Source organism: Nicotiana tomentosiformis, chromosome 11 (genome assembly GCF_000390325.3).
Source record: "Nicotiana tomentosiformis chromosome 11, ASM39032v3, whole genome shotgun sequence".
Lineage (NCBI taxonomy): Eukaryota > Viridiplantae > Streptophyta > Magnoliopsida > Solanales > Solanaceae > Nicotiana > Nicotiana tomentosiformis.
The window spans coordinates 117184433-117196571 of record NC_090822.1 but is presented as its reverse complement, the minus strand read 5'-3'; the positions used below and the strand labels follow the sequence as shown (position 1 = coordinate 117196571).

General features: G+C 36.5%; 2 protein-coding genes across 3 annotated transcripts; one reads left to right on the top strand and one right to left on the bottom strand.

The window, feature by feature from the left end:
* The first annotated feature begins 2935 nt into the window (after positions 1 to 2935).
* Positions 2936 to 5705, top strand: LOC104099048 (uncharacterized). 2 transcript variants are annotated; one of them, XM_009605931.4, is made up of 2 exons: positions 2936 to 3129; positions 3715 to 5705. In XM_009605931.4, exon 2 carries the CDS (start codon positions 3784 to 3786, stop codon positions 5281 to 5283), a length of 1500 nt encoding a protein of 499 aa, XP_009604226.1. In that variant the 5' UTR covers positions 2936 to 3129; positions 3715 to 3783; the 3' UTR covers positions 5284 to 5705. The 2 variants fall into 2 exon arrangements, with proteins under 2 accessions (XP_009604226.1, XP_009604220.1); XM_009605925.4 differs by having other exon boundaries at positions 3712 to 5705.
* A 682-nt stretch (positions 5706 to 6387) lies between these two features.
* LOC104099040 (heat shock cognate 70 kDa protein) lies at positions 6388 to 9846 on the bottom strand. Its single transcript, XM_009605918.3, has 2 exons — positions 9505 to 9846; positions 6388 to 8286 (listed from the first exon to the last, which is right to left on the bottom strand). Exons 1-2 carry the CDS (start codon positions 9716 to 9718, stop codon positions 6545 to 6547), a joined length of 1956 nt encoding a protein of 651 aa, XP_009604213.1. The 5' UTR covers positions 9719 to 9846; the 3' UTR covers positions 6388 to 6544.
* Positions 9847 to 12139: the final 2293 nt, after the last annotated feature.

The following is a 12139-nucleotide window of genomic DNA, read 5'->3' as shown; positions in this document are numbered from 1 at the left end:
TGCCGAGTGATGAGTGACTGGGAGGCATGAGTGATTGTGAGGTATGCCCGAGGGGTTGTTTACGAGTAATTGTGAGGTAAGCCCGAGGGGCTGTATACGAGTGATTGTGAGGTCTGCCCGAGGGGTTGTTTATGATTTTATCACCGAGTTGTATAGCATTGGCATGCACACATGACATACATGCATAGAGATGTATTTTCCTCATGTTGTACAGCATCACATCATTCATGATTTCTTACACATGTTGACAGATGAGCATAGTGATGCATTTGTTTTTACACGGGTTATCCGGAAGGAAAATGAAGCATCTTATTAATTACTGAAAAGATTTTGGGAGAAATTTATTGTTTTCAAACTATTCATATTTTTGGCAAATTCAGAAAAAGATTTGGGTTTTCACTGATGTACTTGAAAGGAAGAACTATTATTGTTGAAATCATGATTTGACCGAGCATTTTATCTCTGAGTTACTTCTGGTATTATTTGCTTTATGTTGTTATGGACTGTTGTGGATTAGTGGTTTTGGACCCGACCTTGGTAGAAGCTCGTCACTATTTTCAACCTAAAGGTAGGTTTGTTACTTATTCAGTACATGGGGTCGGTTGTACTGATACTACACTTCTGCACATTGCGTGCAGATGTTGGCTGTTGTTGTTGATGTGTTCGATGGTTGCGGGATTTGAAGATGTACCTGCGTTCCTGTTGTAACTGCCACTTATTCACGATAGCCTTAGATTTATAAAAGCTCTGTTTATGTGTTATTCAAACAGACTATGTATTTATTTCATTTTCGCTTTGTATACTCTATTCTTAGAAGCTCATGATTTGTACTACTAGTTCTTGGAGATTGTATAAGATTAAGACATTTATTCACTTAAATTGCTTTAATAATTATTATTGGAATTGGATAGTTGGCTTACCTAACGGGTTGGGTTAGGTGCCATCACGACTAGTTGGATTTTGGGTCGTGACAAATCCCGTTGAGTTTTCCACTTAAATCGTCTAATTAATTTATCTGGTTTATTAGTTGACGGGTTAATATTGCTCGTAGCCTTCTCCCGAAGTACTACTCGCCTATTCAAGCTAATCTAACGCCTATATTCCTATGGAATTAGAATTAACAAGAAAACATTTATAATTCCTGTATAGTAATCAAACAAGGCGATTAGTTATATTCCTATCCTAACCGCAAATCCCCCTCCCCCTCCCCATAGTTAAGATCTTGCTCTACTCAATCTTATATGCAACCTATAATTCTCTCTCCCGAGTTCAATCCTAGATTCGTAGATAGTATTCAATTGGTGATCAAGCAATCAAATAATTAAGCGCAAGATTGAATAAATAAACCAATATGATAAAATATAAGACAATTCAAGCTTCAAACTATAACGTTCATGTAGCACCCAAAACTCTAGAACTAATAAATTATGAGATTAAAAGAAGAGAAGAGAAAGAAAAACTAGTTAGAAGCCTCCTCCAAGTGTGATGTTATTGCCTCCGGTCGCAAAACTCCCCCTCTAAAAATAGTGTTTAATGACTACTTATATGTGTAGGGAAAATACCCAAACGAAATAACCAAGTCCAAGACCAAATAGCAGACAAAATAGGCTTTAAAAACTCAGAACCCGCTCGCTACAGGCCTCGCCTCGCGAGGCAAAACGTACAGTCCACCTCGCCTCAGCTTGTGCGCCGCAACCTCCATAGCGAGCAGCAAAGCTTGCGTCACATGCTCTATAGCGAGCAAATATTCTCTCGCGTCGCCCAACTGCTTAGCTTCAATTCAATTTTTGCTGCCTAACTTTTCAAACTATTTTTTCATTCTCGTTTCTTGCTTTTGGTTCTTTTTCAGTTGTTCTCCTTTCTTTGTTTTGATTTCCTTTGTAATGTTAAACTTTATTCCTTGTATATTCAATAATCAAATAATCATAACTCCATTCTTGTAGTGTATAAAACACACATAAAATCTCTACTTTGCTCCCAATTTCGTCTTCAACGTACCTACACATAAAATAAATTCAATTAAGTACAAATATAGTATAGTTTAGCATTAAAGCCCCAAAATGTAAGGTAAGTAATGCATTAAAAATATGTAATTATATCCAAACATCATTCATTTTAATATTAAAATTATAATATTAAAGTATATTATTTCTTGTGAGGTAGTGGTTATAAATTGGCAAAAAAGTGATCATTACTTTGGTGTAACTCATGAAACTACTAATGTCATGATCTACCACTAATTATCCACTAAAAATTAAATTTTGTAACCACCAATCATGTTCTACTATTTTATTATCCTACTGCTTTGTTATTTATTTTATGGAAGAAATTTTACCCCTATAAATAGTGATGTTTCTTCCTTGTGTTGTAGATGGAAAAATATTTTAGTGTGTATGAAAAAAGTAAAAATTGGTGTAGTGAAAAGAGAGTTAAGAGAAGGAGAAAACCTAAGTTTCTAACTTATTATCTATAAAAAAGAATATTATTTTGTTGAAGGAAGGTGTTCATTTTGGTGGAGTTTTGGACTCAACAACTTATCCAGAATTTGTTCGAGTCATATGACGTTGTCAGGCTGCTGTATCCTGGAGGAGACAAGTTAAGAGTATTATTGATAGACCGGTGAAGATACTACCACAGTGAACTTAAATCTCTTTAAAGAGAGCGAGATATCCGCGTCTCAACCTGAAGAATATTTATTTATTTTTTCTTCTATCTTATTTTTCAACTGTAATTACTTATAATTTCATCAATAATATGATGCAAGTAATCAGGTAAAGTTTTGCTGTAAACATGGTAACATTTTTGTTTTTGGTATCATTTTCTCTTCAGCAGAATGAAAAGGTGAGTTACGTATTGGATAATCGAATTATCATTCATCAACTATTTCGTGGTCCCCGAATCACTACTAGATTCTGCTTATCAGGCGTTACGATTCTTCTCGTTTTTTCTCATTAACGCCGTCAATGTTAACGGTGTCCGTCACCGTTTATTTCCCTCAATCTCAAAGCGCTCTCTTCCCTTTCCCCCTTCTCTCCTCTTTCTCTCTCTAGCCGTGGATTTTTGCTGAGCATTCTTTGTAAAGATCTTTTACAGCTAACTCTATTGGATTCTAAGTTAATCTCCCTAAAGGTAATCCTAATAATCCTTTTGATTTATTTTCCATAGTTTTTTACCCAATTTTATATGGTTTTATTCAATTCAAGAACCCTTCATTGTACAGTTTTTGCTTGTAAAAATCTCATCTTTATAGCATAAAACATCCTTTGTACTGATGTTTGGTAATACCCATGTTTGTTTATATTGATTTTATGGTAAATTTGTGAACTTTTTCCTATATAGTGTGTATAAAGGTGAAGGGAACCTTGGTGTAACCCGTAAAGTTGCTGCCATGTGACCAGGAGGTCACATGTTCGAGTCGTGGAAATAGCCTCTTGCAGAAATGCAGTGTGAGGCTGCGTACAATAGACCCTTGTGGTCCGCCTTGGCGTAAATGGTAAAGTTGCCGCCATGTGATCAGGAGGAGGTCACGGGTTCGAACCGTGAAAACAGGCTCTTGCAGAAATGCAGGGTAAGGCTGCATACAATAGACCCTTGTGGTCCGGCCTTTCCCCAGACCCGAGAGCTTCACCAGGCTGCCCTTTTTCTTTGTGTATAAAGGTGTTTTTGTGTATATGGGGTTTGTAGTTATGAGGTGCTTTTGTTGATCTTCAGTAGGTGCTGATGTTACATAGTGAAATTGGGTATTAACTGTGAGGAATTAGTAGTGCAAATAAGGGTAAACAGATGGGGGAAGACTTAATTACAAGCTTGTCAATAGAGAATTATCAGCCATCTACGTTTTTGTCTATGGATTCAATTGCTACATCACATGAGGAATCAGATAGAGATATGAATAGGCAAATTGTGCTATCGAGGCCGCCGGATATTAATCTCCCTTTATCCGTGGAGCGTAGCCCTCCGCCTCAATCTTGGAACCACGACATGTTTGATATGCTAGATGTTGGACTTGGACACCAAATTAATGAATGTGATAAGCTTCTTGATTTACCTAAAGTTGGAAGGAAATGTGCTAAGAGATTGGATAGTGTTTGGGGTGCTTGGTTTTTTTTCAATTTCTACTTTAAGCCTGTTTTGAAGGAGAAATCTAAGTGTAACGTTGTTCAAGATAGTAATGGGGTGTCGGGATTTGATAAGTCCGATCTCCAACTTGATGTTTTCTTGGTTCAACATGACATGGAGAATATGTACATGTGGGTTTTTAAGGAGAGGTCTGAAAATGCATTGGGTAAGATGCAGTTGAGAAGTTATATGAATGGCCATTCTAAGCAGGGTGAACGTCCATTTCCATTTAGCGTTGATAAGGGGTTCATGCGTTCTCATAAAATGCAGCGTAAACATTATAGAGGCCTCTCCAATCCGCAGTGTTTGCATGGAATTGAGCTTGTTCCATCACCCAATTTATCATGTATTGACGAGGAAGAGCAGAAGAAGTGGATGGAACTTACGGGTAGGGATTTGAACTTTTCTATCCCACCCGAAGCCAGAGACTTCAGTTCATGGAGAAACCTTCCCAACACCGATTTTGAGCTTCAAAGACCCATTCCCTTACCAAAGAGCAATTCCCATCTCCCTTCGAAAAAATTACTAAATGGTACTAGTCTCAACTTGTCAACTCAACCATCAAACCATGCGAACAGCAACGGTTTAGATCTCTCATCTGATTGTGGTAAGAAAAGGAAAGACTTCTTTTCTCATGGAAGTGATGAAGATTGTTCCTTGTCAACTAATCCCGGTTCAAACAGACATCAAGATGGAGAACTATACACTATTGAACCAACTTGGATGAACGAGTTTTCTGGGGTAATGAAAAACGTGTGCGGGCCAGTTGTTGCTGCAAGAACTCTATACGAAGATGAGGGAGGATACTTGATTATGATCACCTTACCTTTCGTTGATCGTGAAAAGGTGAAAGTTCATTGGTGGAACAATATCGATCATGGAATTATAAAAATAACATCTGTCAGCACAGCATGCCCCCCATTCATGCTGAGAAATGGTAGAAAGTTCAAGCTAACCGATCCATCTCCAGAGCACTGTCCTCCAGGAGAGTTCACAAGGGAAATTCCACTTCCAGCTCGAATACCTGATGATGCCAAACTAGAAGCATATTTCGACAAGAGCGGAACAGTGCTTGAATTGAAAGTTCCCAAACATGGTACAACTCCAGAAGTGCATGAAGTTCCTGTTTGCCTTCGCCCTCCAAATGAGTTTGTGCTGTCGTGAGCTAGGTATTGATTGCAGAAGTATAAGGTAGCCCAGATATTCCATTCTTTCTTAAGTTTTTAGGGGGAAATTCAATCTTTGTTGAATAGGTAGACATTTTTGTTTTACTCAACTAATTATGCTGGTTTTGCTTCTGTCATTTTGAGAGAGCTCTAGATTATAGCTCACTAGTCTAGAAGGGGTGTGCTACGGCCAACAGTTAATCGTGCAACGTCAAGTCTGGTTCTGATCAGCAAATCAGAGCCTAAGGGCCTCATATATGATGATACCAACTTATGTGGATCCTTTTGTTGCCGCTGTTTCCATAATGTAATGCGGAGCGAAACCTGAATGTAAGTGGACATATATGTAAGCCATTTTTAATGAATGAGATATTGAATAGTCTATAGAAAAAGAAATGCCAATAGCCATGGATTTACAGAGCTTCTTTGTTTTCCCACTGTATATTCCGTTATTGTTGGCTCTTGGGATATGGAGAATGTCCCAACCTAATGTTCTTAGACGATACGATCTTTTGTACTTTTGATTTATATAATCTCTGTATGTTCTATATGTGTTACGTTTGGATAATGAGCATCTTAGAGTTACCTATTAAATGATGCATGGCGAAACATGTTATCAATGCAAATGAAGATAAATGTAAAATAAATCAGATAATGAATACCAGCTTATAATTTTCAGAAGTGCCAGTCTCCTGTGTTCTAAATTACAAGGAAGCGTTGGAATTTAGTCTTTAGAGCTCTTCTCTCTACAGTATATTCCCCAGTGACTTTTGCTTTGATTGGGAGTTTATGAATGTGCTTCCAAGTTTATGATCTTTTTGTCTTTTCCTTTGCTGCTTTTAATCAATTGCAATAATGTATCATCTTTTTACCTGCTTTTTTTTTGGGATAAGAAGCTTGCATGTTAAGTAGCTTCCCTGTTAAGAGGCTTCATCCATTTATTTATATTAAGTCACTGTTACTGTAACAAAAAGCACCATAAAAGGGAAAGAGAGAGAAGCTAATCTGATTTTAAAGGCTGGGGGTCAGCATATTTACAAATTCAGTGTACTTTAGCTAAGACATATCGCACTTTGCTTTAACGATACTCCGGGAACTAAAATTGTAGGAAAACAACAATTGAAGCTTTCTTTGATTGCTATATGAAACCGCACATCTTAACAAGAAAAAGGTGAACTTCCATTTAAAGAAAGCTTAACTACTAAAACTCTCACGAAAAACTTAACAAAAAACAGATAAACACATTCTGACAACAACTTTTAATCCACTTCTTCAATCTTTGGTCCAGCACCACTTCCACTACCAGCTCCGCCACCAACAGAAGGACCATCTTCATCCATAGTAGCTCCACCTGCACCGCCTTGATACATCTTAGCAATGATTGGGTTGCAAATGCCTTCCAGCTCCTTCATCTTGTCTTCAAATTCATCTACCTCTGCAAGTTGGTTGCTGTCCAGCCACTTGATAGCTTCGTCAATTGCATCCTCAATTTTCTTCTTATCAGCAGCCGGAAGTTGGGAGCTAATCTTGTCATCTTTGATTGTATTCCTCATGTTATACGCGTAATTCTCCAATGCATTCTTAGCTTCCACTTTTTTCTTGAGCTCTTCATCTTCAGACTTGTACTTCTCAGCTTCTTGCACCATTCTCTCAATCTCTTCCTTGGAGAGTCGACCCTTGTCGTTGGTGATGGTTATCTTGTTCTTCTGACCAGTAGTTTTGTCCTCGGCGGAGACATTGAGGATGCCATTGGCATCAATGTCGAAACAGACATTGATTTGAGGAACACCCCTTGGAGCAGGAGGAATACCACTGAGTTCAAACTTGCCTAACAGGTTGTTGTCCTTGGTCCTCGCTCGTTCACCCTCGTACACCTGGATCAAGACACCTGGTTGGTTGTCCGAGTATGTAGAGAAAACTTGCTCTTTCTTTGTGGGAATTGTTGTGTTTCTTGGAATCAACACAGTCATTACACCTCCAGCAGTTTCCAAACCGAGAGACAGAGGTGTGACATCCAACAGCAACAAGTCTTGAACCTTCTCGTTACCTTCACCGCTCAAAATTGCAGCTTGGACAGCTGCACCATAGGCAACTGCTTCGTCCGGGTTGATGCTTTTACAAAGCTCCTTTCCATTGAAGAAATCTTGAAGTAACTGTTGAACTTTAGGAATCCTAGTTGATCCACCAACAAGAACCACATCATGAACACTGCTTTTGTCCATCTTGGCATCTCTCAAACACTTCTCCACTGGCTCCATACACTTTCTGAACAAATCCATGTTCAGCTCCTCAAATCTCGCCCTAGTAATAGTCGAGTAAAAATCAACGCCTTCGTACAATGAATCAATTTCAATTGTAGTCTGTGCAGTAGATGATAGTGTCCTCTTTGCCCTCTCACAAGCAGTCCTCAACCTCCTCAATGCTCTCGGGTTTCCACTAATATCCTTCTTATGCTTCCTCTTGAACTCCTGAACGAAATGGTTCACCATTCTATTATCAAAATCCTCACCTCCCAAATGTGTATCACCAGCAGTAGCCTTAACCTCAAAGATACCCTCTTCTATTGTAAGAAGAGATACATCAAAAGTACCACCACCTAGGTCAAATATAAGCACATTCTTCTCACCAGCACTGCTAGCCTTCTTGTCAAGGCCATAGGCAATTGCAGCTGCTGTAGGCTCGTTGATTATACGCATCACATTAAGGCCAGAAATGACACCAGCATCCTTAGTTGCCTGACGCTGCGAGTCGTTAAAGTAAGCAGGGACTGTGACAACTGCATTCTTGATTGTAGTTCCAAGGTATGCCTCAGCTATCTCCTTCATCTTAGTAAGCACCATAGAAGAGATTTCCTCAGCTGCAAACTGCTTCTCTTCACCCTTGTAGGTTACAACAATCATTGGCTTGTCACCAGGCCCAGCTATTACCTTAAAAGGCCATAATTTCATATCGCTCTGCACAGAAGGATCGCTGAATCTCCTCCCAATCAATCGCTTAGCATCTGAAATCACAGAAAATTTCCAAAATCCCATTAGAATCAAGCTCCTTATAAAGCGGATATCAAAACCCAATAATAGAGAAGCCATTTATAAGAAATAACAATAACTGCACTACAATCTCAAAATATTAGAGATGGACTACAGGATTCACTATATAGATTCTATTAATTTAAGGGGGTTTTTCTTCTCTCCAATAACTCGATAATTTATCTTTTAAGACAAATAAGTGCATTCCGTGCTCAATAACTCCAATCCCAAACTAGTTTGAGTGATTAAATGAGTTCAATACATTCATTCCAATTATTCAGAGATAATATAATTCTAATACTCATATTTAATCTTTTACAAGGTGGGTTGCTCTGATGGTAAGCACCCTCCACTTCCAACCAAGAGGTTGCGAGTTCGAGTCACCCCAAGAGCAAGGTGGGGAGTTCTTGGAGGGAAGGATGCCGAGGGTCTATTGGAAACAGCCTCTCTACCCCAGGGTAGGGGTAAGGTCTACGTACACATTACCCTCTCCAGACCCCACTAGTGGGATTATACTGGGTTGTTGTTGTTGTTGTATATTTAATCTTTTAGGACATATCAGGAGTTCATTCCAAACTCAATAATTTCTCTTTTAGACAAATTAAGCTCATTTAAACTAGATTTCTCTCGATGTCACATACATTGCCACTCTAACATACATATCTCTAACTAACCAAAAAAACTCCAAGACAAAAAACATCATATTTGTTAAAATTTTAGTGGTGTTTCTCGTATGTATCCATGTTCAGTGTCTAAATACTGGGTTCGGTTGAACCACAGCTAATAAGCTACATTCGCCACTATCCGTAAAAGTCTACCAAACCAATAAATTTTACAAGTCGTAAGTAATCACAATTAAGCCAAAGCATGGCCGCAAAATAAAAATCAACTATTAAACTGCTGACTAATTCAGAAAGAAGCAAAAAGTTTCCAGCTTTCACAAACGGACTCCAATCTTATTAATCTCTATCTTCTACCACACACACACACACACACACACACACACACACACACACACACACACACAAAAAAAAAAAAGGATAGAAAAATGATGCAGAAAGTTCAAAATAATTCATAATGTCAATGCTATATACACTGAACTCAATAAATTCAAAGTACCAAGGAATGGGTAACGGAGATGGCAGAATGTAATTCATGCAACCAAAAAAAAAGGGAGAGGTTTTTTTACATACCGAAGACAGTGTTAATGGGGTTCATAGCCACCTGATTCTTAGCAGCATCACCAATCAACCGTTCAGTATCAGTAAAACCAACATAAGACGGTGTCGTCCTGTTCCCTTGATCATTCGCTATGATCTCAACACGATCATGTTGCCATACACCCACACAAGAATAAGTCGTACCCAAATCAATTCCAATCGCTGGTCCTTCACCTTTTCCGGCCATCTTTCAACCAATCAGAAAACAGAACTCAGAACAAAAACAGAGAGTTTGAAATAAAGACGAGAAAAAGAATATCTGAAGTTTTTCCAATGCAATTAAGCAAATTTCTCTGATTGGAGAATGGAGTGGAAAAGTGCGAGGTTTATAAAGGAAAAGTTTGATTTCCAGAACGTTCTGATTGTGAGTTTACAGCCGTTGGATTTGGTTATTATATTACTTTGCTTATTGTAGTTCCATAGCCTTCCCGTTTGTTCGAGAGAATTCCAGTTTCTGAATTTAAAATTTGACCTCCGAATGGGATTCTAAATTTTAGATTTTATTCTCGCTGACGTGGGCCCAGCATGTAGCCAATATTGTGTAGATTCTTCATCCCAGCCGAAATATGGTTAGAGTAGTAATGTGCATTTTTGTCCATTTTTTTTATTTAATCAACGGCGTAATACCTAAAATCCACCACGAATTATTAGTTACATCCCTAAATTATTCGTGGTCTTAATTACCCCTGAACTTGGTCTTTTGAGAGCAATTATCTCCGTAGACGCTGATGTGCGAAGAATGTAGGTGCACTCTCTTTTAAGCGCGTGGGGTGAAAAAAATTGAAAAATCAGCTTCCAAGTAGATTATTTTTAAACTTTTAATTGTCATATAGTCATATATAATAATTTATTTATTATAATTATGTATTTTCTCTTGCTTCATCTTAACATATAATGTGGACTTTACTCTCACTTTTATTTTTTTTATTTCTTTTATAGATATAATGTATATTTGTTCCAACTGCATATTTCTTTTTTTTTTTTGGGCCATATTTGTAAAAGTTTGATTGGAACTTCGTCATTTTAGCCAAATAGAAAATTTTTAGCAAAAATAATGAAGTACTAGTTGTGTATTTTTGTTATTTTTTTCTTTAGATATAATGTCTATTTATTTTAATTGTGTGTTTTTATTTTTAAGTCAAATCAGTTTAAAAAAATGGCTACAACTCCATTGTTTTACCAAATTAAAAGGTATAGCCAAAATAATGAACTTGCAATTGTACACTCTTTTTATTTTGATGCAATGACTATTTATTTTAACTGTGTATTTTTACTTTTTCCGATAATATCTGTAAAAAAAATATATTTTAGAGCTCCATAATTTAGATCTATATAAAACATTATAGCCAAAACAATAAAAATCAAACTATGTATTTTTTTATATCTTTTTAGATACTTTGACTATTTATTTTAACTGTATAAATCTTTATTTTCATGTCAAATTCAAGAAACAATAACTAAAAATTTATTATTTTTAGCCAAATAAAAAATATTAGCCTAAATAATGTAGTTCTAGCCAAGTTTTATTATAAATATTATTCGAAAAAGATTATCTAAAATAGTAGCACACTTAAAAAGGTATAAAATATATTTTATTTTTTAAAAAATGCCACATGTACTGGAAAATTCACGTGGCAGGCGAGTACATGTCATTTTCCTAGGATGAGATCGCCCAACGGGGTAACAGCTATCGAATAACCAAGTATAAGGGAGGGGGGTAATTAAGACCACGAATAGTTCAAGGATGTAACCAAAAATACGTGCCAAGTTTAGGAGGGGTTTAATATATTTTGCCTTTAATCAATGGTTTGAAAAAGTTATACTGCTATTTTACTCCTTGTATCTTGGAGAAATTGCTTGTCAATCCCCAATTAGTAGATGATCATAACACTTCCCATCCTCATTATGATTGTTCAAAAAGGTTTTCTATCTCCTTGATATGAAATTTTAGCCTAAGATGACATAAGGTACCATAAATTTAAATTTAAAGGACTTTGATTTATTTATTGATAACGCAAAATTATAATTTAACTAGATACTGTAGACGGTTGTTATATTTCTCCTTAAATAACACGATTTCACTAGGCAAGTAAACTATATAAGTAAGGTACTGTGACAAAAAATCGTAGTTTCAACTGTCGGTTTTCTCATAGCTTATAATTATTTCTCCCGCATTTATTATTATTATTATTATTATTATTATTATTATTATTATTATTATTATTATTATTATTATATGTGTCTACAAGAAAAAAAAAAGAAAAAAAATATAATATCATTTTGTATTGAAGTATCCCTAAATTCCGACTAGTTATATTTAAAAACGAAAAAAAATAAACATGGTACACACACTAGTCACGAAATGTAACTCGTAGATAACTATTTAGATATTTAGAGAAGCTGAAATCAAATCAATTGAACAGTCAAATAGTCAAGAATATAAATGACATGGTAGTGTTTTTAATATTTTTTTTCTAGGCTATTTGGTGCATGGATAATTGTTAATATTAGAGGTTCTGTTCAATAATCGTCATAATTTTTTTCAACCATTTAAAAGGAAGAATTACACCTCTTGTCACTTGGCGTGAGTGCCCAATCTAAAATGGCC

Coding starts and splice junctions, on each gene's coding strand:
- LOC104099040 (XM_009605918.3), bottom strand. CDS start 9,718: ATGGCCGGAAAAGGTGAAGGACCAGCGATTGGAATTGATTTGGGTACG. Junction 8,287..9,504: donor CCCCATTAACACTGTCTTCG/GTATGTAAAAAA, acceptor CTGTGATTTCAG/ATGCTAAGCGATTGATTGGG.
- LOC104099048 (XM_009605931.4), top strand. CDS start 3,784: ATGGGGGAAGACTTAATTACAAGCTTGTCAATAGAGAATTATCAGCCA.